Source organism: Pelophylax lessonae (genome assembly GCF_965119305.1).
Source record: "Pelophylax lessonae genome assembly, chromosome: 2".
In the NCBI taxonomy this organism is placed as follows: Eukaryota; Metazoa; Chordata; class Amphibia; order Anura; family Ranidae; genus Pelophylax; species Pelophylax lessonae.
Genome location: NC_138769.1, coordinates 383,586,885 through 383,610,176, shown reverse-complemented (window position 1 = coordinate 383,610,176; position 23,292 = coordinate 383,586,885). Strand labels below are relative to the sequence as shown.

Genomic DNA, 23,292 nt, shown 5'->3' with positions numbered 1-23,292 from the left:
AGTGCATGAGCATCATGGGAAATGTAGTTCCAAACCCTCTGGGGTGCCAAAAAACACTAAATGTTCATGATCAACAGACAAATAAATTTCATGGTGTTTGTGTGTAATATATATATTTTTTTTTTTTTTTTAAATTATATTAATAGAAGGGAAAAATGTATCCTGCATTTTTTTGACCAAAAGGGAAATGAAAAGCACTCTAACAAAAACGACATCAATGAAACATTTAATGTTTTTCTATAAATTCTCTTTTAAAGAAAAAAAAAATAGTTCAGTTTAATAATTAAAGGCAAAAAAAAGCCTCTAATATGGCATCATGTTATGAGGATAAGGAAGTACAATGTAAGCTGATTGCAATCATGTTGGCTAATGTAAAAAGATGTTTCTGCTTCAAGCCTCTGTGAAATTCCCCGCCTCGGGAACTTAAGGTGCTGACGAAAAGGGAGCCCAAGCAAGAAGTTGCATACAGATGACATCAGGTCATAGCCAGCTTTATGAAATGAATATAGCCCACTCCATCCATCATCAGGCACCTCAATTAAATATGGATGCAAAAAAAGCACACCATCATTTTAAGGCAAAGTTATAAAGTACAGATGATAAAAATGATGGCTATCAGTTTTTTAGCCATCAGCCATCATTTAAACGCCATATTGTCACCTAGTCTCTACTTGGAGTAATTCAGTCTGAGAAGTAGAAATTTCTGCAACCTCCTGGGTCGTTGATCCAAATTCAACTGAAACTGCATTATCTGGTTGACTGTGTGAGTGTCCTGAACAATCATGATTTTGATGATGGTAAACTCCAGAAGCAGTTGTGGGTGGGTAGCCTGAAGCTCCAATAGGCGGCCATGTTCCTGGCACCCTAGCATGGTGGTATGGAGAGTATATTTCTTGGAGGCCTTCTGGTGGAGTGTAATATTGCTGAGTGGGATAAGACCCAGGTGGTGGGTTTAACCTAAAAGAAAAAGTATGAAACGCATTTCAACAAAATGTGTAGTTCTCAATTCTGCTAGTTTCTAATAAGGTAGATAAGTAGAACATGTTTGTTATATATAAAAAAAAAAAAAAAAAACCCACAGGACTTTAATAAGGCAAAGACATGGACCTGCACATACCTAGCTTACCTTCCCGAGAGCCCCAAAAGCATCTGAAAAATGTTAAGCTCCAAAATCAGAACAGTGACAGCTCCTTCCCTAAATGGGCTTCCAGGGCACAGGTATGCGTAAAAGAAAGGTTAAATAGTCCACCAAAAACTAGATTTTGGTTATGGGTAAACTCTGAATTCTCCCTTTCAAACTTCCCAAGTCTTCTCCCCTAGATCTCATCTGATCCACAAAATATTAAGAAGCTCTTGGTTTTAGGTAAATGCTGGCGAGCTTTACGGTCTAAAACACTTTTTAGAGACTACTTTTTTTTTTTTTTTTAACTGCAAAAAGAGGTGCATTTATTTATTTTTACAAAGGTGAAGGTATCCTTTAATTCAATACCACCCATTAGTATTAAAGAATTATCTGCTGTATGTCTTAACCAGCAGCAAAGTAGTAGAACAAAGCTCACTTACTTTTTGTTCTGAGAAGCACTTCGCTCAGCCAAAGTTGCAGGAACGTATCTCCAAAGCGGAATGTTTTTCAGCAACCTAAATGGTAACTTCTGGTCTATTCGAGACAGTAATGATTCGGAGGGATCCAAAAAAAAGCAACCACCCAGACCATCTGTGTTTAAGTTAAGGAAGTCCAGCAGTGTAACCATCTCTTGCTTCCCCTGTCATTTAAAAAAAACAAACACATTCTAACAGCTTACAGTACATCTAAATCCAAAAACAAAAAACAAATATATTGCAGCTTACTAGTTCTTAGATGTGGTGGCTACTTCACTTTTTTTTCAGACTAAATACATTTTTGGCAAGTACAGAAAAATACCAGTTACAGCTTTGGTAACACAAATATTGCCGTCTGAAGAGCAATCTGCAGTGGATCACTTTTCAGAGTGCATTTAGGTATAACAACTCCTAAGCTGTTTATCAAGGTATGACGCGCCTAAACCGGAACTGACGTCAGGGCCGGTGCAGGCGCATTGATTCCTGGGAGTGATGACGGTTCAGCTCCCAGGAATCATTGCAAAGCGGAAGTGACGGCGCGGGCCGCGGCCGCCGAGGGAGGAAGGGGAAACAAGGGGAGTATATTTTTCTGCAATTACAAGGTAAGTTAAAAAAAAAAAAAAAAAAAAATCGTAATTATCCATTTCTGTTTCAGGTGACCTATAGCAAACGGATGGCCCAAAGTCGATTTTGGGGCCGGAACTCCGCTTTAATAAACAAGCGATGTCTTGATATACAAGTAGCATCATGTCACAACTGAGTATAAAAGAGAAGAGAGGCGCCTCTAAGTGTAGCAATATGGTTACATTTAATGAAGGTACAACATTTAACAACTCACATGGTTGATGATAAAACAGGCACATCTAAGTATGCAGGCATCCGGGGTAAAGCTTTCCACATAGACCATCCTCCACACAGCCACCGGCATCATCCGTTCCACGCTGCGCTTCACAAGCGCTTGAAGCCTCGCTTTCAGATCGCTCTACTGCAGGGTAGTCTTCCCAGTCACGATTGAGGACTGACAGTGGTGAGAGTCGGCGGTGTGGAGGACAGTCTATTTGGACAGCTTTCCCCCCGGATGCCTGCATACTTAGATGTGCCTCTTTCAATCATCAACCATGCGAGTTGCTAAATGTTACACCTTCATTAAAACGTAACCATATTGCTACACTTAGAGGCGCCTCTCTTCTCTTTTATACACTGTAGCCTCTAACCCCCTTGTGGAGGCTGCAATTTGTGGATGGACATTTTATGGTTACACAACCTATCACATTGTTATAATATTTTTTTATGAACTAGTAACTGAAGGACTTATGAATAAATGGTTGTGGAACGAATCCTCTGAGTTTCCATTATTTCTTAAGGGAAAATTTGCTTTGATATAAGAGTGCTTTGGATTACATGCATGTTTCCGAAACAAATTATACTCGCAATCCAAGGTTTTACTGTATATTAGATTGGGTTCTTGAATTTTATATAATGCTCTAAAGTGTGCCAGTTTTTTTCCAACTGTCTGTATACCATTGGGGAAATTTATCTTCACTTCCTGGCTCACATGCAACAGAAGTTAGAGGAAATCGAAATCGCCAAAAGAGAGGGTAACTCCCCTTTTAGACAGTCATCTCTGGAACAATTTTCCCTATTGGAAGATTTTCCCCTTGCCTCGTGTTCTAGGGAAAAGTCAAAGTTTTTTGATTTCCTGGTCACATTCTCTCAGTGACAGTGATCACAAGTATAAATAGAGGAGTGAATCACCCAAACAGACACAGAAAACAAATAAATTACAAATCTGAACCCTCTCTCTCTACTCAAAATGTAAAAATGTTTTGCCTAGAGATGCACTCTAAAGTGATTGTAAAGTCTCATTTTATTTAATTTTTTTTAAATAACAAACATGTTATATTTAACTTCTCTGTGCAATGGTTTTGCACAGAGCAGCCCAGATCCTCCTCTTCTCGGGTCCCTCTTCTGCTCTCCTGGCCCCTCCCTCATACGGACCTGAAAGCGGGGGGGGGGGGTTTCTGCAGCCACCGATATTGCGTGTACAACTAATAGGCAGATTCCTGCCTGTCAGGCAGAAGCATTAGGGTGGTCGCTTCCCACCCCCCTAGTACCAATTGCCCGCCCCCCCCCCCCCACATGGGTGCCCCTGCCATGTATCTCGGGACCGACATGGCCGGTGCCGGCGGGCGGAAGGGAAGCAATTCAGCAGACACACACCAGCTCCCCCCCCCCCCTCTTGCTGTGACCCAGATAGCGATGTACGTCACTTCCAGGTCAGGCTCTTAGTGCCCCCGGCTAGCATAGCGATCTGCATTGAAATACATTTAGTGGAGACCCCAGAGGGGACATGCAGGGATGACCTATAAGGAGGTTTTGAAGCGGCACCTAAAGGAAAGATAGGGTACTGAAGTACAAATTTAAGGTTTGACATGTTGGGTATCCATTTACTCGGTGCAACCTCGTCTTTTATATTTTACCAAAAATGTGGGTAATTAATTGCGTTTGTTTGCCCTAAAATTCCCTTTAGTTTGCTTTTTTACTAAAATTTTGCATTTCCTAGACCTTTGCGGGATTATCTTGTGACATAAAAAATTGATACTACCACTATTTTATTCTCTAGGGTGTCGGCTTTCAAAAATTATATAAGGTTTGGGGTTTTTATGTTATCTTCAGGCTTAAAATTATTTTTTAAACATCTATGCAAAAAAATGCACCAAAAAGGTTTAAGGATTGTGTAGACAGGCAAATAAAGCATGATTACACATGCATTCAGCTTGCACTGGAGACTCTCCTGAATTCTTTCACAGATATTTCTAAACTGCATCTGACCTCCTTTTGAAGTACCACTTCTATGGGGAGCGTTTGTGGTGGAGCTGGCAATTGAAGCAGAACTTCACTCTCTCAACACTGACTATTTTTATTCCTTACACTGCTACCATTAGTAAATAGATAGGAAGGTATGTCAGTATTTTTTGCTAGAAAATTACTTAAAACCCACCAAACATTAAATATTTTTTTAAGCAGAGACCCTAGAAAATAAAAGGGTGGTCGTTGCACTTTATGTCGCATGGCATTTGCTCAGTGGTGTTTCAAACGCAATTTTTTCCTGGAAAAAATACACTTTATTCAAATGTTAATGCAGATGTAGCACCCTCCTAGGTAGGTGCTAGAAGAGAGTAGTTTTTGGGTCTTTCTGCTTACCAGGAAGATTGCCAGGTAAATTTATAGTGCTCTCTGCCAACCAAGGAGCAGGATCCATTGGTAGGGTCTGTTTATGGTGCTCAGGTGCAGCTCAGATTGTCTGAAAGTTTCACATTGGTTCAATAGGGAGGCATATTGGACAGTGGGAGGAAACCTGACAAGTGAGGGCCCAAGCATAGTTACAGCCCTGGTGATTGGCAGAGGAAAGTGCCCCAGTACGTGATGGGCGACTGTATAAATGCCAGAGGCACATGTGCTTGGGGTCTTCGGCGGGAGAGTGGGGGTCCTGGAGGGAGGGGATGGCTGCCCCCCCCCTCTGTAGAAGTTGCCATGCGGCCTTGGGTAGTCAACCTGAAAGCCCGACAGGAGCTGAACCCAGATGTCCTGCAGAGCTGACTGGAAGGGAGACATTGGAAAGGATCCAATTCTGCCTACAGTTGAGTACAGATCTGTGTCATGGGGCCTGTCATGTGAGGTCCATCCCTTCAGGTGGATGGGTGTCAGTCAAGGGGATGTTAGAGAGTGTCCTGAAGATAAAGTACTTGCATTAAGTCTGCTGCTGAAGAGAGAGCAAGAAGACTTACATTCTTCCATACAATTGGCAGTATGGTCAAAGTAGTGGTGAGGCCAAGTGAGTGAGAGTTGTCCTTATCTACTGTGAATAGTTCAGCTGGAGTATGCCACTATTCCCTTCTCCCATCCAAGTTCCACAATAAATATGAAAACCCCAAAAAACTCTGGACCGTTTATTGAGTAACAAGCAATCGGGAGTAAGGAGGGATACGTGAACCCCCCCCCCCCCCCCCACGGGGCAATGCTAAGCAAAAAACACACACATATATATATATATATATATATATATATATATATATATATATATATATATATATATGTGAAATGTAAAATATAAAAGATGAGGTTACACTGAGTAAATAGATACCCAACATGTCACACTCATAGAGTGGCGTAAAACGACTATAGGCAAAGCTTAAAAATGTTTATTTTTTTTTTTACAGGCTACCAGTTAAGATTAGAGTTACAAAGGAGGTCTAGAGCTAGAATTATGGCTCTCGCTAGAACATTCACGGTTCATGACGATACCTCACGTGCGTGGTACGAACATTGTTTAGTTATGCGTGCGCAACCTACGTATGCATTTGCCTTGACATGCAAGCACCCTTTAAACATTTTTTTGTTATTATGGATTTTTAATAAATTATTTTATATACTGTCCCTTTATTTTTTTTCGATCACTTTTATTGCCATCACAAGAAATACAAATATCCCTTGTGATATCAAAGCATGACAGGTCCTCTTTATGAAGACATCTATAAGACCCCAGATCTCTCCTCTACCCTTGAAAGCATCAGATTGTAAAAAATGCTTTCTGAAACAAAAAAACGTTTACATCTGCCCTACACTGGAAGTGACGTCATGACGTCGCTTTCCACCTCCTAGATCATAGAGGTGAAGAGAGATGATCTCTGGTATCTCTTCACCTCTTTGGCCAGCCACACCATTTTTTCCCCGACTTGCCGGTGAGAACGGTAAGATACAACGGACAGCAGTGGGAAGGGGGGGGAGGGGACCAGCCACTTGGATTGCTTTTAGAAAAATATAAAACGTTACCTAAGAAAAAAGGCAGAGTAGTCCATCGAGTTTGTCCGTTTTTTTTTTTTTTTTATACATTTTTCTTTTTTACTTTTGTGCCTGAGTATAGATCTCCGTTTGAAGCAGAAATAGAATCATCGGCTGAAAAACAATACAGCCATAGCCATGACAAAACTGAACAAATATATATATATATTGCTGTCTTGAAGTAGTTAATAAGGTAAGAGTTTCTGTGCTTTCATCCACTTTTGGCATTGGTGTGACTCAGTGGCCTACAGCTAGGCCTAGATGAAATGCAGACATCTGTGCATCTAAGCAGTGCCCCAGTATAATTTAATCTCCGGTTTTTGTCAGTCTGAAATTTTCAAAGTAACCCAAATCAGTTATCAGGTTAGCATTTTGGTGGAACTAAATAATAGACAACCAAAGAAATAGGTGACAAGCAAAAAGTACCCTATTGAGTACCTATGAAAGAAAATTGGATTTTTGTCTTACCGTAAAATCCTTTTCTCTAAAGTTCTTTGACGGACGCAGTCTTTGTTCTTCATAACAGTAGGGTTATACTGCAGAGACGTTGCAGGGCCAGTCTCCGTCCGGTGGGACTAGGTCGCGGCCGACCTAGCACGGAGCTGGGGTCTGCCCGCACCCGCTGGCCGGCTGGGGTGACCACTGGATCTATATATTCAGCCCATCACCCAGATCGGGCTTAGTTGCTTGTAGATCTCACAAGAAAAAATCCGGAGAAAAAAAAACTAACTAGAAAAAAACTTTTGCCATAACCATAGATCCCAGCAAGGAACTAGGTTCTTACTTCTGACTAGGTAGAATAAAACTGACATCCTATAGCAAAAAGAAGGGATATACCCCCTGGGACTGCCCATAGGCGTAGCCAGAACTTTTTTTTTTCTGCCTAGTGTTCTACTCCTGTAGGGGGCAGTATAACCCTACTGTTATGAAGAACAGACACTGCGTATGTCAATGAACAATAGAGAAATTTATATTATATATGAAAGGATACACATAGCACCAATCAGAATGCTGCACACGTTGCTGAGGACCGGGGCATGGGGGAAGAAGAGGGCAAGGATCAGGAACAACACTGGCATGATTTTGATTGGCACCAAAAATCCAAAGAGTATAAGGCGTCGTAGACTAGTGCGCATGGTGAAGACGCAGATCATGGAAAAGGCCACTGCTGTAAATCCTTGAACGCTTATATCTGCTTGAGGGGTGAAGCCTGTGGCAAGGACAGCCAGATACAGAGCTCCAGAAGACACAGCAAACAGGGGTGTAAGGAAAAAGAACTTCACTGTACCAACGTTCTCCTCAAATCCTCCACCAAAATACCAAATGAGCAGGATACTGCAAAACATGGTAGGTAGATCCTCATTGAAATAAACATATGTGATCAGTCTGTAACCTGAAAACACAAAAATGGAGGTCAAATAGACAACATATAACATAACATATTAAAAAGACAAGCATGACTCAGAGTAAATGGCAGTTTGTCCTACCCTTTCGAACTACATAATGGGACAGGCAGGGGTGCCCACTCTCCCCAATGCTGTTTGTCTTAGGTCTAGAACCCCTATTCAGACATTAGAGGGGTGAGAGTGGGGAGTAAGGAGTACAAGGTGGCTGCATATGCAGACAATGTATTATCCTTTGTCTCCAACCCTAGGCTAACACTCCCGATAGTGCTGGAGGAACTAGGGAGATATGGGAAACTAGTAAATTTTAAAGTCAACATAGCTAAATCTGAGATTTTGAATATTACAATACCAAATAGAGAACAACAGGCAATACAGCCCAAATTCCCCTTTGTGTGGTGTAGAGGGGAACTGGGATACCTTGGAATTAAATTAACTACATCTCTAATGACTTTGTATAAGGCCAATTATATATCAATGTTAAAAAAGGTGAAGGATCAGTTGGACTTCCTGAGGCATGGACCTCCATGGTTGGGCAGAATAAATGCATTACAAATGAATATTCTCCCCAAGCTTATATATATGTTTTTATCTATTAAAACTTAAAAAAAACCTAATATACAAAAAAAAACAACATAATAAAAAGACAAATGCTATTCGCTATCATGCTTTGTCACCGCAACTTCTTTGGATGAAAATTTAATCTTCCTTGCATCCCCACGAAACCGATTATTCACTTATTGTAGCTGAGATCCAAAGACAGGCCGACTATGATGTGTCCCACACTATACTTCTCTTTGAATCTATGGGATAGATTAACAAAGCCTCACGGCTTTTAGTCCCCATGGCTTCCTTGGTTTGCAATCCGGATTTCACCCCAGGTCTCAATCCCCAAACTTTTGACTGGTGGACAAACAAGGGTCGGATACATATTGCTGACTTCTGTGACCATAGAGGTATCCTATCGAAACAAACCCTATCAGAAAAACACAGACTTCCAAATCCAGAAAAACTTTCATTAGTCCAGATCGTACATTTCCTGAAGACCCTACAGCATACGTCCGATCTCACCACCTCCTCCTTGATGGAGTATTTGTGTAGATTTGATAAACACACTGGCCACATCTCCAATATTTAAAACATACTGACTTCCAAGTCAGAAAAATTGTTTTATATGGAGAAATGGCGAAATGGGAGAGACATTTGAAGTAGACGAGTGGTTTAGAAAGACACAGTGCTCTCCGAAATCGTACAGAAATACCTCATTGATCAAAGCTACCTATAAAGTATTGATGAGATGGCACATGATACTGGTGAGAGTTGCTGTGTATGTCCCAGGGGCTACCTCTTCTTGTTTTCAAGGTTGTGGCATGGAAGGCAAAGTACTGCACACATGGTGGTCTTGTCCTAAAGTGCTAACTCAGGTTAACCTAATTAAAGAGGAAGTAAACCCTCCTCTGCAAGTTGTACCTATAGGTAAGCCTATGATAAGGCTTACCTATAGGTACTGTAAATATCTCCTAAACATGTACAGTTTAGGAGATATTTACCTTACATGCAGCCAGTGATGTCACTGGTGCATGCGCTCTGAAGGAACGGCCGCTGGTGCCTTTTCTTCAGAGACCCGTGCCGTGACCGTCGGCTCCCGAGCGCGTGCGCGGGAGTGACGTCACCAGTGTTCCCTTTAGCCTGCGCGCATGCGCGGGCGCGCAGTGTGAATGAAGGTCCCGCGCAAGCACCTATTCAAACCGCGCAGCCGCAGACGTGGCGGCCGTGTAGCAGAGCGTGCGCCGCGAGAGCACGCCCATTGTGTGACAATAGCGAATGAAAATTCGCTATTGTCACACGGATCCTCCTCCTGGCCAATCAGGGAGCGGGTCCTCCCGCTTCCTGATTGGCCGAAAGGCCAACTTCATGCCATTGGCCGAGGAAGAGGCGCCGGGACTCGGGGAGTCAGGAGGACTGAGGAGAGGCAGGAAGCCGGGGAATGAACTGAAGAGAAGCTGCCGCCCGTGACCATGAGGTAAGTGCACGGGGGGGGGGGAACACTGGCATCTCTACATTGATTTGGGGACAATGCTGTGGGCACTCTGCATTAATTAAAAACTGAAAAAATGGCAGAACCATTACTAGACTCGGGACTGAAGAGTCTCTACATTGAAAGGGGGCACACTGGCATCTCTACATTGAAAGGGGGCACACTGGCATCTCTACATTGAAAGGTGGCACACTGGCATCTCTACATTGAAAGGGGGCACACTGGCATCTCTACATTGAAAGGGGGCACACTGGCATCTCTACATTGAAAGGGGGCACGCTGGCATCTCTACATTGAAAGGTGGCACGCTGGCATCTCTACATTGAAAGGGGGCACACTGGCATCTCTACATTGAAAGGTGGCACGCTGGCATCTCTACATTGAAAGGGGGCACACTGGCATCTCTACATTGAAAGGGGGCACACTGGCATCTCTACATTGAAAGGTGGCACACTGGCATCTCTACATTGAAAGGTGGCACACTGGCATCTCTACATTGAAAGGGGGCACACTGGCACCTCTACATTGAAAAGGGGCACGCTGGCATCTCTACATTGATTGGGGGCAATGCTGTAGTACTCTGCATTGATTGGGGGCAATGCTGTAGTACTCTGCATTGATTGGGGGCAATGCTATGGCACTCTGCATTGATTGGGGGCAATGCTGTGGGCACTCTGCATTGATTGGGGGCAATGCTGTGGGCACTCTGCATTGATTGGGGGCCACAGAAAAATGATCAAACGTTGACCGGTCCGCGGCGATAAAAAGGTTGGGGAGCACTGCGCTCAGAAATTTTTTTATTTGCTCAGCCCAGTAAAAAATTAGAGGGAACATTGGACGTCACCGTGGCTTCCGGCCAATCAGATGGCCAGATGCCGCGAACTCCGGAAGACGGGCGTCATACAGGTAAGCGGGCGGCACGGCGGGGGCTCGTTCTGAGGTAAGTAAGGTAAGTATTTCATAATGAGCTAGTATGCGGTGCATACTAGCTCATTATGTGTTTCTCTTTCAGGTTGCAAAAAGAAAAAAAACATTTTTTCTGGTTTACAACCTCTTTAAATCACCACAGCAAGCATTACTGGGACATCCAGCTGACGAGACACCGAGACATGCAAGGAAACTCATAGCATTTATCTTTACAGTAGCAAGGATTGCAATAGGTCCTGGAGGACACCCAAGATCTACTTCGACTTGGTGAAAACCAAGCGGCCGTGGATCATGGCAAAACGAGCGCCTCTCAGCAATCTTACTCGACAAATGAGCCACATTGGTAACTTCTGGGGACCCTGGATTAAATACTTGTCTCACCAATATTTAATGTTCTCTGCGAGAGCAATTTAAAGTCCCTAAGAGAAATACTGGAAGGTTTAGAACAAGTACAAGGAAATTGCCTGGAGTATTTCCAATTTAGGATTTTTTCTAAGAAATTATTACAGACCTATTGAGCACTATGGATGCAATTTTTTATGGTTTTTATTATGAAATTCAGATTTTTGTATATAAATCAACTTTGGCCTATCTTATATATTTATCATTATAATTGTATAGTAAACCTATTTTTACAGCATTTTTAGTATGCCATGGCTCTATTATATCATCCACGTATCAAAACCATGAATTGTTCCTATCAGGATATATTATTGTTACCATTTAATAAGCAGATTTAAATAAATACCTGGTTTTATACACACACACACATATATATATATATATCTATCTAATGTCTATATGTAATGCAATTACGGGTGGGCACACACCTCACACAAAGTCCCAAACTCCTCCTTTGTAATACACAGACCTCTTACACCTTTTGAGAAACTATGCTTGGGGGTCGCAGGCTCCTTCTCACCCAATCTCAACCATTTATGCTCTACTGCTGCCTCAAGCGTACCATACTATATTGCTGAGAGGGAAAGGGAATTGGGGTGTACAATCTCACAGGAAGACACTAGAAAAGAATTGATGTGGACACAAAAAATGTCCTTAGTTAGTAAAGTACAAGAAATAAAAAACTTTTAACTAATATCAAGGTGGTATCGATATTCGGTTATGCTGCACAGAATATTTTCTCAAAAGTCAATATCTTCTAGAGATGTCAAACACTCTGGCATATTGCTTCATATGCGGTGGACATTCCCATGAATTGTACCCTTTTGGACAACTATATTCAACATATATAATTTAATAACGAATAGAGAAGCTGCGTGCACGCCTCAGGTAGCATTGCTGTTGATCCTTCCAGGCTCTGCTAGGGAGATCAAGGAGGGACTCCTACGCTTTTGTTTGCCGCAAGGGCTGTAATATCAAGATTTTGGAGGTCTCCTGACACCCCAGGAATAGTAGAGTAGGTAGAGGAAATTCAATATTTACGGAGAATGGAATAATTGACTGCAATGACAACAGTGAGAAATTTCTTGCAGTATGGTCCCAATGGAAATCTTTCTGTGCATCCTTGAATATGAGGGAGTTGTTGGAAGTAACAATTTAGTAAATTAGTTACTTGGGGGGGGGGGTACAGGCGGAGATAATGGGAGAGAGAGAGAAAAGAGAAAAATAAATTTTCCCTTCCTTCTTTTTTTTTTTTTTTTTCTATTCCCTAATTGGCTGGGTTTATGGAGGAGGAGATGTTTTAAGAATATTCCCCCTTATGGGAAACTATAAATGTATATGCGGAATGTGGTAGATTTATTTAGGAACAGAGAGAAACAAAGATTGTGTTTGTGTTAGTATCGATGCAAAATTTCAATAAAAATCATAATAAATAAAAAATTAAATAAATAAATACTTGTCTGATCCCTTGTGAAGCATTAGTGACCAGACAGGTTCAATTTTATAGAGTGCACTTTCTTCCTTACCTTACTCTCTCCTCCGGTTATCTCCTCTCCTTTACTCTCCCTGAAATACCAGGGAGACAGACAATAGGAGATCTCTAGTAATAAATAAAGGTATTGAAGGGGAGGCTATAGCATCCAGATTGTGGTTCAGATTCCTGCACCATTTCACAGTTTGCACTGCGATCTTTGAACCAATTTGGGGGTGTCATTAACTTTACATTGACACCCCCCAGCGATTCGCAGATCTTCGTGTCAACCAGTGTGAGTGTGTGTGTGTGTGTGTGTGTGTGTGTGTGTGTGTGTGTGTGTGTGTGTGTGTGTGTGTGTGTGTGTGTGTGGGGGGGGGGGGGGTGGTGGAAAAGCACAGTGCAGACTGCAGGCATTGCAAATAAAAACACAAAGAAAGGCCGCACCAGCCTAGCGCATTATCCTCAGTAAGGCTTTTATTTATAACAAATTAAAAAGGTGTCTACTCACAAACGGGTGATGTAAACCAGCATATCAGATTCAAATAACGAAGTCCATGATTATAGAGTCCACAGTCTTAGTTTTGGATGTTGGCGAACGCGTTTCGAGGCATCACCTCTTCCTCAGAGCCTAGGGACCATACCTGGACCATCCGTTTATATAACAGAAGTGATTCCTAATAGCACAAAAGGGCTCCTCCCATTTGGGTGTGGCCACAAAGGAGTTGTTAACCCTAGTCACACTCACACAGAAAAAAACCTTGAAACATCAGTATTATACACAGTTTCTTATACTGCTGATCACAACCATAAGACATATGGTGGTGACCATGCTTAAATCTTAGGCACATACAATCCAAGTGCATTTTTTTGAAGATGCTGCTATTAATCGTATGTGCCACAACTTCCATGCTTCTCATTGCTTGTGACAGCATTTTTAAAAGATATGGTGCGCTTTTCAAGTGATTAGGAAATGATATATAGCACAATATATAAATCAATACACAGGTGTGATCCAATTAAGTGTCACAGTACTTATCAATAATGAATGGGAGCCATCTCAAGTCGAAGCCCTATTGGAGGAAACGCATCAGGAGGGAGGCGTGCCGTCATTACGTCATCGGAGGTCCGTGCTGCAGCCGGACCCGATGCAAATAGAGATCCTCAGCCTGTCATTTTTATACTTTCTGCTCGTAATTGATCAACTCAATGTAAGTGCAAGTCTGTACACCTAATAAATTGTTTATTGCGGTAATGCACTATTAGTCTCATTTAACTTCCATGTACATTGGAACATCGTGGGGAGTACACACTTTACCCTAAGGGAGTAGGAGACTTATGTGGTTCGTACAGAGGGAAGAAAGTGGGAGCCATCCATCCATTCGCAGTGTTAAGGAAGCATCCTCATATCCATAGTGTCATCTGATATTTCAGAGGCTTGATTGTCTCTTATATCTGGTAAGAGGCTTGGATTGTTTTACCACCAGTGGGATCGTGCACGTGTGGAGGTGGAAATAAGATTTTGGCTTCACTTTTATAGAAATTATCACTATCAGGCACTTACCTTCTTTCCACCAGGTAAGGAGGCATTTCACTAGGTGGAGGGAACATCTCAATCATCACTAGATTTATTATTTGGACTTTACCACCATTTTTTCATTTTTTGGAACACTTCATAAACAGGACTTTAGTTCTTGTGTTTATTTGTTTATTTTCACTTTTCAATGTTTTGAAGACACTGTTGATTCATTGTTTATTCATTATTGATAAGTACTGTGACACTTAATTGGATCACACCTGTGTATTGATTTATATATTGTGCTATATATCATTTCCTAATCACTTGAAAAGCGCACCATCACTTTTAAACATTCACATTTCACATCATCTGGTTGCAGCCTTTCACTCAATCAGCGCACCCCTTTCTTTCAACATTGTGACAGCATTTCCCTGGATGAATACGGATAGGTCATGCTACATTTTTTTTTATTTCCCCCCTTCCTACACTTTTTGTTTTTAACAGAAATTAATTTTAATACAAAAGGTTTATATATATATATATATACACACACACACACACACACACACAATCTGACTCTGTACAGCTAGTGAGAAAGCATGTTTGTACTTTGTCTCATATTTATGTCTTATGGTTGTGATCAGCAGTATAAGAAACTGTGTATAATACTGATTTATCAAGGTTTTTTTCTGTTTTGACAAAGAAGTGTGAGTGTGACTAGGGTTAACAACTCCTCTGTGGCCACACCCAAATGGGAGGAGCCCTTTTGGGCTATTGGGAATCACTTCTGTTATATAAACGGATGGTCCAGGTATGGTCCCTAGGCTCTGAGGAAGAGGCGATGCCTCGAAACGCGTTCGCCAACATCCAAAACTAAGACTGTGGACTCTATAATCATGGACTTCATTATTTGAATCTGATATGCTGGTTTACATCACCCGTTTGCGAGTAGACACCTTTTAATTTGTTATAAATAAAAGCCTTACTGAGGATAATGTGCTAGGCTGGTGCGCCCTTTCTTTGTGTTTTAGTTTGCAGTGCTATGTCTACCACCCTGGTCATAGAGGGAAGCAAGGTTTAGCCATTGGGGATGCCAAGTATGAGTCCCGTGACAGGAGTGGTCTGGGAGCCTTGCTTCTGAGCGCAGGAGTAAGGTGAAAAGCATGATCTAGGGCTGCAACTAAAGCCCCATACACACGTGCAGATTATCTGCAGACTTTTGTCTGCAGACTTACCAAAACCATATAATATGAGGTCAAACCTAAACACTTTCAATTTGTATGCAATCCGGCAGGCCCTTGCACTACATAGAAAAGGTAAGTCTGCAGACAAAAGTCTGCAGATAATCTGCAGGTGTGTATGGGGCCTAACGATTAATTTGTCTGTCGACTAATCTATCGATTATTTTTACAATTAGTCGACTAATCTAACAATTATTTTTATTTTTTTTTGCTTGAGTGTTTTTTTGATTAGCTAATTAATCCTGTAATTAATACAGACCCCTCAGTAAGCCCCCCTCTCAGTACAGACCCCTCAGTAAGCCCCCCTCCCAGTACAGACCCCACAGTAAGCCCTCCCACCTATTACAGACCACTTAGTAAGCCCCCCTCCAAGTACAGACCCCTCAGTAAGCCCTTCCACCTAGTACAGACCCCACAGTAAGCCCTCCCACCTAGTACAGACCACTTAGTAAGCCCCCCCTCCAAGTACAGACCCCTCAGTAAGCCCTCCCACCTAGTACAGACCACTTAGTAAGCCCCCCTCCAAGTACAGACCCCTCAGTAAGCCCTTCCACCTAGTACAGACCCCACAGTAAGCCCTCCCACCTATTACAGACCACTTAGTAAGCCCCCCTCCAAGTACAGACCCCTCAGTAAGCCCTTCCACCTAGTACAGACCCCACAGTAAGCCCTCCCACCTAGTACAGACCACTTAGTAAGCCCCCCCTCCAAGTACAGACCCCTCAGTAAGCCCTCCCACCTAGTACAGACCACTTAGTAAGCCCCCCCTCCCAGTGCACACCCCTCAGTAAGCCCTCCCACCTAGTACAGACCACTTAGTAAGCCCCCCTCCCAGTGCAGACCCCTCCCACCTAGTACAGACCACTTAGTAAGCCCCCCCTCCCAGTACAGACCCCTCAGTAAGCCCTCCCACCTAGTACAGACCACTTAGTAAGCCCCCCCTCCCAGTACAGACCCCTCAGTAAGCCCTCCCACCTAGTACAGACCACTTAGTAAGCCCCCCCTCCCAGTGCAGACCCCTCAGTAAGCCCTCTCACCTAGTACAGACCATTACAAGCCGCCACAGTACAGTAAAAGCCGATGTCGCGCCGCACATGTGACATCTCTAAGTACCTGGGTGATCGGGGAGGATGGCGAAGGTGTTGCGGCAGAAGCTGTGGCGGAGTACGGAGAAGCTGTGGCGCAGCATCGTCTGAACATCGGTGTGGACGGAGCCCGGGGCGGGGGATTTCACCCGGCCGGCAATGCTTCAAGCGGCGCTGCGGCCGGCCAGGGGGCGTGTGACGTCATGTGTGGACACGTCGACGCCTTTCACGCACGTCGACGATTTTTCATGGTCGATGCGTCGTGGCAGCCCTAAAAGCATCATAAATTTATTTTGGAGCAGGCTGCAGACATGCTGGAGGTGGAGTGGATGGAGCAGTGTGGGGAATGAATAGGACGCAGCTACACTTCCCGAGCCATCACCTGCACTGTACACACACAGAGCAGAGAACGGAGCAGCCTACGGAGGAGGGAGGGAGAGAAGCAGGCGGATAGGTCTTCCGGGGGACGGGAACAAATTTCTGCGCCCCTCACTTTTCTCCAGGCGGCTTGTCACTTTCACTGGATGCTTCCCCCCTCCAGGGGCTGTGGCCTAGGTGGCAGTGCGCCCTAAGCAACTGCCTGATTTGCCTAGTGGTAGCGCCAGCCCTGTGTGCATCCAGCATGCTCCAGAGTACTAGGGGCAGTTACCCAAGTACCTTGGTGTATACAGCATTGGTCTGATGTTGCATTGAACTGAGTGATCAAACACCGCTGATCGCTCAGTTCTCCACTCTGCCCCTCCTCGCTCACTGGAGTGCTGGACTGAAAAGGGGGGCAAAAGTGGCCGGCTTAGGCTCTCAGCACCTCGCTGAGAGGCTGAACTGGGGTGCCAGTCCAGACATGTGGGCACATCCCGGCTTCATTGTCACAAACTTTCCACAGCCTGGATTGGCTTTGTGATGTCAGCTAAAAACGGGCTTCAGCCCGCTTTCTGCTGAAAATGGGTCACAGGAGAAGTACAAACAAACAGGCTTTGGCTGTACTTCCCCCTTTAACTTCCTGCTGGATCCCTGGGAAAGGAAATCAAGAGAAATTTCTCCAATTGTAAACAGATGGCAAAAAAACTTGCCAGTGGTTTTATCCAGCCGTAACTGTAGCTGACTCATGGGGCCGCGATTACTGCCGGGCACCTGCGATTGCTCCCCGTGAAGAGAGAACGACTGTCTGCTGTCTACCATTGTTCTCTCAGAAATAAGCACAGAGCTCCTGTGTTCCTCCTATTTAGGATCACAGGTCTCGGTGTTGATTCCACAAGCCCATCCCCCTCACAGTTAGAAAACACTCCCTAGGCATACACTAAACCTTTCATCGCCACTGAGTTAACCTCTTCCCTGCCAGTGTCATGATTATAGTAGCCGTGCATATGCTTAGCACTGATGACTGTAGTAATGTCACTGGTCCCCCCCAAAAATGTCAGTTAGGGGTCCGATCTGTCCGCCGCAATGTCGCAGTACTGCTAAAAATCTCAGATTGCCACCACTACTAGTAAAAAATAAAATTAAAATGTTTCACTTGACCCCCCTTCTAGATTGTAAGCGCTAACGAGCAGGGCCCTCTAAATCCTCCTGTATTGAATTGTATTGTAACTGTATTGTTTTCCCTCATATTGTAAAGCACTGCGCAAACTGTCGGCGCTATATAAATCCTGTATAATAATAAAAATGACATAAATCTTTCCCCTAATTTGTAGAAGCGATAACTTTTGCACAAACCAATCAGAATACGATTATTGGGATTTTTTTTTTACCAAAAATATGGAGCAGAATACAAATTGGCCTAAAATCATGAAAACTTTTGATTTTTACATTTTTTTGGGAATGTTATATTGCAGAAAGTGAAAATATAGTTTTTTTTCAGAATTGTCGCTCTTTTTTTGTTTATAGCGCAAAAAATAAAAAGCGCACAGGTGATCAAATACCACCAAAAGAAAGCTCTATTTGTGGGGGGGGGGGGGGGCAAGGACATCAACTTTTTTAGGGTTACAGCACCCAACGACCACGCAATTGTCCGTTATAGTAACACAGTGCCGAGTTGCAAAAAAATGGCCTGGTCATTAACCACTTGCCGACTGCCTAACGGCGATTTACGTCGGCAGTCAGCCCCTCACAGGCAAAGCGACGTAGGTCTGCGTCGCTAGCCTGTGAGGGTCTAGGGAGCGATCGTCGGTTACAGAAGGAGAAAGGCAGGCGGCTAATGTAAACACAGCCACCTGTCATTCTCCCCTGTGTAACAGCAGAGATCACTCGGTCCTGCTATGTAGGACCGTTGATCTGTGCTGTTACACACACAGCCACATCCAATCACAGTTAGAATCACGCCCCTAGGGACACACTTAACCCCTCCCTCTCAAATAAAGTTAACCCCTTCACTGCCAGTGTCATTTTTACAGTAACAGTGCATATGTATAGCACTGATTACTGTAGTAATGTCACTGGTAACCCCAAAAGTGTCAAAAATGTCAGTCAAGGGTCCGATCTGTCTGCCGCAATGTTGCAGTCCCGCAAAAAAAAAAAAAAAAAAAAAAGATAGCTGATCGCCGCCATTACTCGTTAAAAAAAAAAAAAAACAACAATAAAAATTACAAAAATCTTTCCCTTAGTTAGTAAACGCAATAACTTTTGCGCAAACCAATCAAAATACGCTTTTTGCGATTTTTTTTTTTTACCAAACATATGTAGCAGAAAACAAATTGGCCTAAAAATGTTAAAAAAATTTTGATTTTTACATTTTTTTGGGGGGGATTTCATATAAAAAAAAATGTGAAAAATAGTTATTTTTGCAAAATTGTCGATCTTTTTTTGTTTATAGCGCATGATCAAAAAAATCGCACAGGTGATCAAATACCACCAAAAGAAAGCTCTGTTTGTGGGGAAAAAAGGACGTTAAATTTGTTTGGGTACAGCGTTGCACTACTGTGCAATTGTCCGTTAAATTCACGCAGTGCCGAATCGCAAAATACCCCCTGGTCAGGAAGGGGGTAAAATCTTCGGGGCTTAAGTGGTTAAGGGGGAAAAAACCTTCCGGGGCTGAAGTGGTTAAAAAAAAAAAAAGTTTTGGCACCATGTGCAAAACTTTAAAAAGTCAAGTTTTCTTAGCAGGAGCACACTTTCCTGTTATAGGAAGTGACAAGAAGTGTTACAAGTCTCAGCAGAGATGAGCCAACACTTCAAATCATTGATCCCATTACCTGCCATGGTGTCCAGCACCTCGGCCTCCAGGTCCAGTTTGCTGTGCACATTTTCCTGGCCCCTGGCCTTCGTCAGCAGTGCCGGCCCAGAGATCGCTAAAGACAATAGAATGGTGAGGGTAGAGCCCGGGCTCAGGTGCAGCTCCGGAACACAGGACACAAGAACTTTCCTCCACGAAGAGCTCGGCTGTCTCTCATCTTCCATTATCGCAGGGTAGCAGCTAGTTCCTGTCCAGTACGAGGACCTTGGTGATGTCACAGACCATGTGACTGTTTGGTCACATGGTACACAGAAATACGGGAAGTAGTGATGGGAAGTTTGTCATTTCGAGTTACTCATTGAAATGAATCGATTCTTCGGTTCACTTGCTGAAACTGCTGACAAGCAAGTGAACTGAAGCTCCGACTCACAGAAGTTTTGCAAATAATGGGGAGGTTTTCTTTTGATTTAACTCCTTGGCTCAGAGAGTCAGAGCTGTCTCAAGCCTATTGTGTCAGATTAACCAGCGCTATCACGTTTGGTGACGTGCACTCAGCTGTTGTTTCTGACTTTCTGTGCATGTGAACTGCATTCTGATGGGCCAACTTCACAGTTAACATTGCCAGCTATCAGATTTGTCCAGTCTTTACAGCGCATGCGCAGGAATAACGATCCACGCAGCCTGATCAGTGCTCATCAAATGCTGCCTGACCAGTTCCCAGAAATCGCTGCCTGACCAGTGTTCAGAAATCGCAGCCTGGCCTGTGCCCAGAAATCGCATGCCTAACCTATGTCCAGAAATTGCATTCCTGACCTGCGCCCAGAAATTGCATTCCTGACCTGCGCCCAGAAATTGCATGCCTCACCAGCGCCCAGAAATCGCAGCCTGACCTGTGCACAGAAATCGCATGCCTGAGCTGTACCCAGAAATCGCATGAATGAGCTGTGCCCAGAAATTGCATGCCTGACCTGTGCAGAGCAATCGCAGCCTGACCTGTGCTCAGAAATCGCATGCCTGGCCTGTGCCCAGAAATCGCATGCCTGACCTGTCCCTAGAAATCGCATGCCTGAGCTGTGCCCAGAAATCGCATGCTTGACCTGTGCCCAGAAATCGCATGCCTGACCTGTGCCCAGAAATCGCATGCCTGAGCAGTGCCCAGAAATCGCATGCCTGAGCTGTGCCCTAAAATCGCATGCTTGACCTGTGCCCAGAAATCGCATGCCTGAGCAGTGCCCAGAAATCGCAGCCTGACCAGTGCCCAGAAATTGCATGCCTGACCTGTGCACAGCAATCGCAGCCTGACCAGCGCCCAGAAATAGCAGCCTGACCTGTGCACAGCAATGTTCCAGTTCCAGCAATGTTCCAGTCAGAGTTCCCCTTTAATATTCATATATTACATCAGTGTCCCTGTGCGGTGAGTGCCCCTTTAATGTGCCCCGATAAGAGCTGTGTGACTGTCCTGTAATCAGATAATATTCCCACCATTTCTCACTATGAATCTCCCATAAGAAGAAGCCATACAGCGATACTAATCTGACATTAGAATCTGTCCCCTCTGCTCTCTGTCTTTAGTCAGATAATGCATCCGACAAACTGCCCCGCGCCGCCTCCTCTCAGTGAGTTCTACGGGATGTAATGCTTTCAGTCACTGAGAGGAGGCGGGGCGGAGCACGGACTGAATGTAATACATCCCTGAGAACTGGAAATCACACGAGATTTCATCACTAGGCTAATTGCAAGGGCTGCTGGGATACATGTCCCAGGAGCCCTTGTTTATTGCCGAGTGACGTAATCGCTGAAAGCAGCAGGACCCGGGAGTGCAGATTAATAAAGAAGATAAAAGGTATTTCATTAAAAAAAAAAAAAAAAAAAAAAATTCTTTACATTGCCAAAAGAATATTTGAAAGGTATTACATACAGCTCAACTTGTAAAAATGGGTGGAACTCCACTTTAAGGCCCCTTTCACAATGGTAAAGTCCACTAGCGGATCTGTCAGCTCAGAAGGGGATCTTTCTGCTGGTCTCCGCTGAGCAGTCAGGTGACAGGTCCATGTCACAGCCAGCTATCCTCTATGGGCTGGGGAACAGATCCCCATCCCTCTGTTTTTAGTGAATAGGATCGGATTGGGTGTCAATTGACACATGTTTGTTGACATCCACTGCTCCATAGAGAGCAATGGTTGGTCCAGTCAAAAGGTGGCCTAAAGTGCAGATCTAAACACACATTTTTTTTTTTTAAAGTTTTGGATAGAGTGAGGAAACATTACAGTGCTCTCTGTTCAAGAGATTTTTCTTTCGTTCATTAACGGACACAGCTCCTCACATTCTTGACCGTAGGGTTATATCGCCACCTTCAGGAGAAGGACTAGGCAGAAAAAAGAACAAGCACAGCACCACCTATGGGCAGTCCTAACTGGTAAAAACCCCTATAGCCAGCTTAGTTTTTGTCTGCCTAGTCTAGGAGTAGGGACCTGGCTCCCTACTGGGACCTGTGGTACCCTAGGTTCTTTTGTTTTTGTTCTCTCTAGTCTGCATGATCATCAATCAACTGCTGGGCTGCATAACAGGTTGGATAATATAGATCCTTGTAGTGCCCTCAGCCTGGCAACGAATGCGCACAGACCTTAGCTAAGCACTGGGTCGGCTGCGATGAGCCCATCCTGAATCATTTTATGGGCTCGCAGCAGCCATTTTGTTGGTGGGCTTGATTTGGTTGCTTGGTTTGACAACTGCTGTTGCGAGGACCTCCTGTCTCAAGGACCGATATTTCATCCTGCTTTACCGTCTTTGGCTTTTGAAAGCCAGGTGCTGAGAGACAGGGGGTTGTCTGCTTCTGTGATTCCCACAATGTTGAAGGCGCATAAAGCCACTTCTCAGAGGATTTATCATTGCATCTGGAAGGCTTACATTTTGTGGTGTGAGGCTGTGGGTTGTGGGTTAGCTCCCATCGCTCCTTCTCTGTATCTCAGATCCTGGCCTTTCTACAACGTGGTGTTGATCAGAAACTGGCCTTGAGTATTAAGGGTCAAATATCTGCTCTTGCAATCTTTTTTAAGTGCACTTTGGCTACCCATTTGTTGGTCTGTACCTTTATTCAAGGAGTTTGGCATGTTGCCATAGTTCGAGAACATTTGGGAGCCCTCCTTGCTAATGCTCTCCAAGAACGTTGCCTTTCTAGTTACTATTACTTCCTCTTGTCGAGTGTCCGAGCTGGCAGCCTTGTCTTGTAAGTCCTCCTATCTGGTTCTCCACAAGGATAAGGTGGATCTCTGTATGCATTCCTCCTTTCTCCCGAAGGTGGTATCAGTTTTTCATCTGAATGAGGACATTGTCCTCCTTTCCTTTTGTCCACTGCCGTCTCATCCTAAGGAGATTGCACTGCATTACTTGAACGTGGTTCGGGCACTCCTTGTGTACCTGTCTGCTACCGCCCCCTTTCGGAGGTCGAATTTGCTTTTTGTGATCGTGGACAAGCTGCAAAAGGGTCTGGCAGTCTCTTTGGCCACCATTTCTTGTTGGATCAGACAAACGGTTGTTCAGGCTTATGCCATTAGGGGTCAGGTGCCACCCTTTCCTCTTACGGCTCACTTTCCCAG

The 23,292-nt window shown here is 43.9% G+C and overlaps 1 protein-coding gene across 1 annotated transcript; it reads right to left on the bottom strand.

Annotated features, from left to right (window-relative positions):
* Positions 1-645: 645 nt before the first annotated feature.
* RHBDD2 (rhomboid domain containing 2) lies at positions 646-19,922 on the bottom strand. The gene is made up of 4 exons (XM_082246559.1): positions 19,716-19,922; positions 7,433-7,834; positions 1,564-1,714; positions 646-957 (listed from the first exon to the last, which is right to left on the bottom strand). The coding sequence occupies exons 1-4, from the start codon at positions 19,918-19,920 to the stop codon at positions 657-659; spliced, it is 1,059 nt and encodes a 352-aa protein (XP_082102685.1). The 5' UTR covers positions 19,921-19,922; the 3' UTR covers positions 646-656.
* Between the last annotated feature and the right edge of the window lie 3,370 nt (positions 19,923-23,292).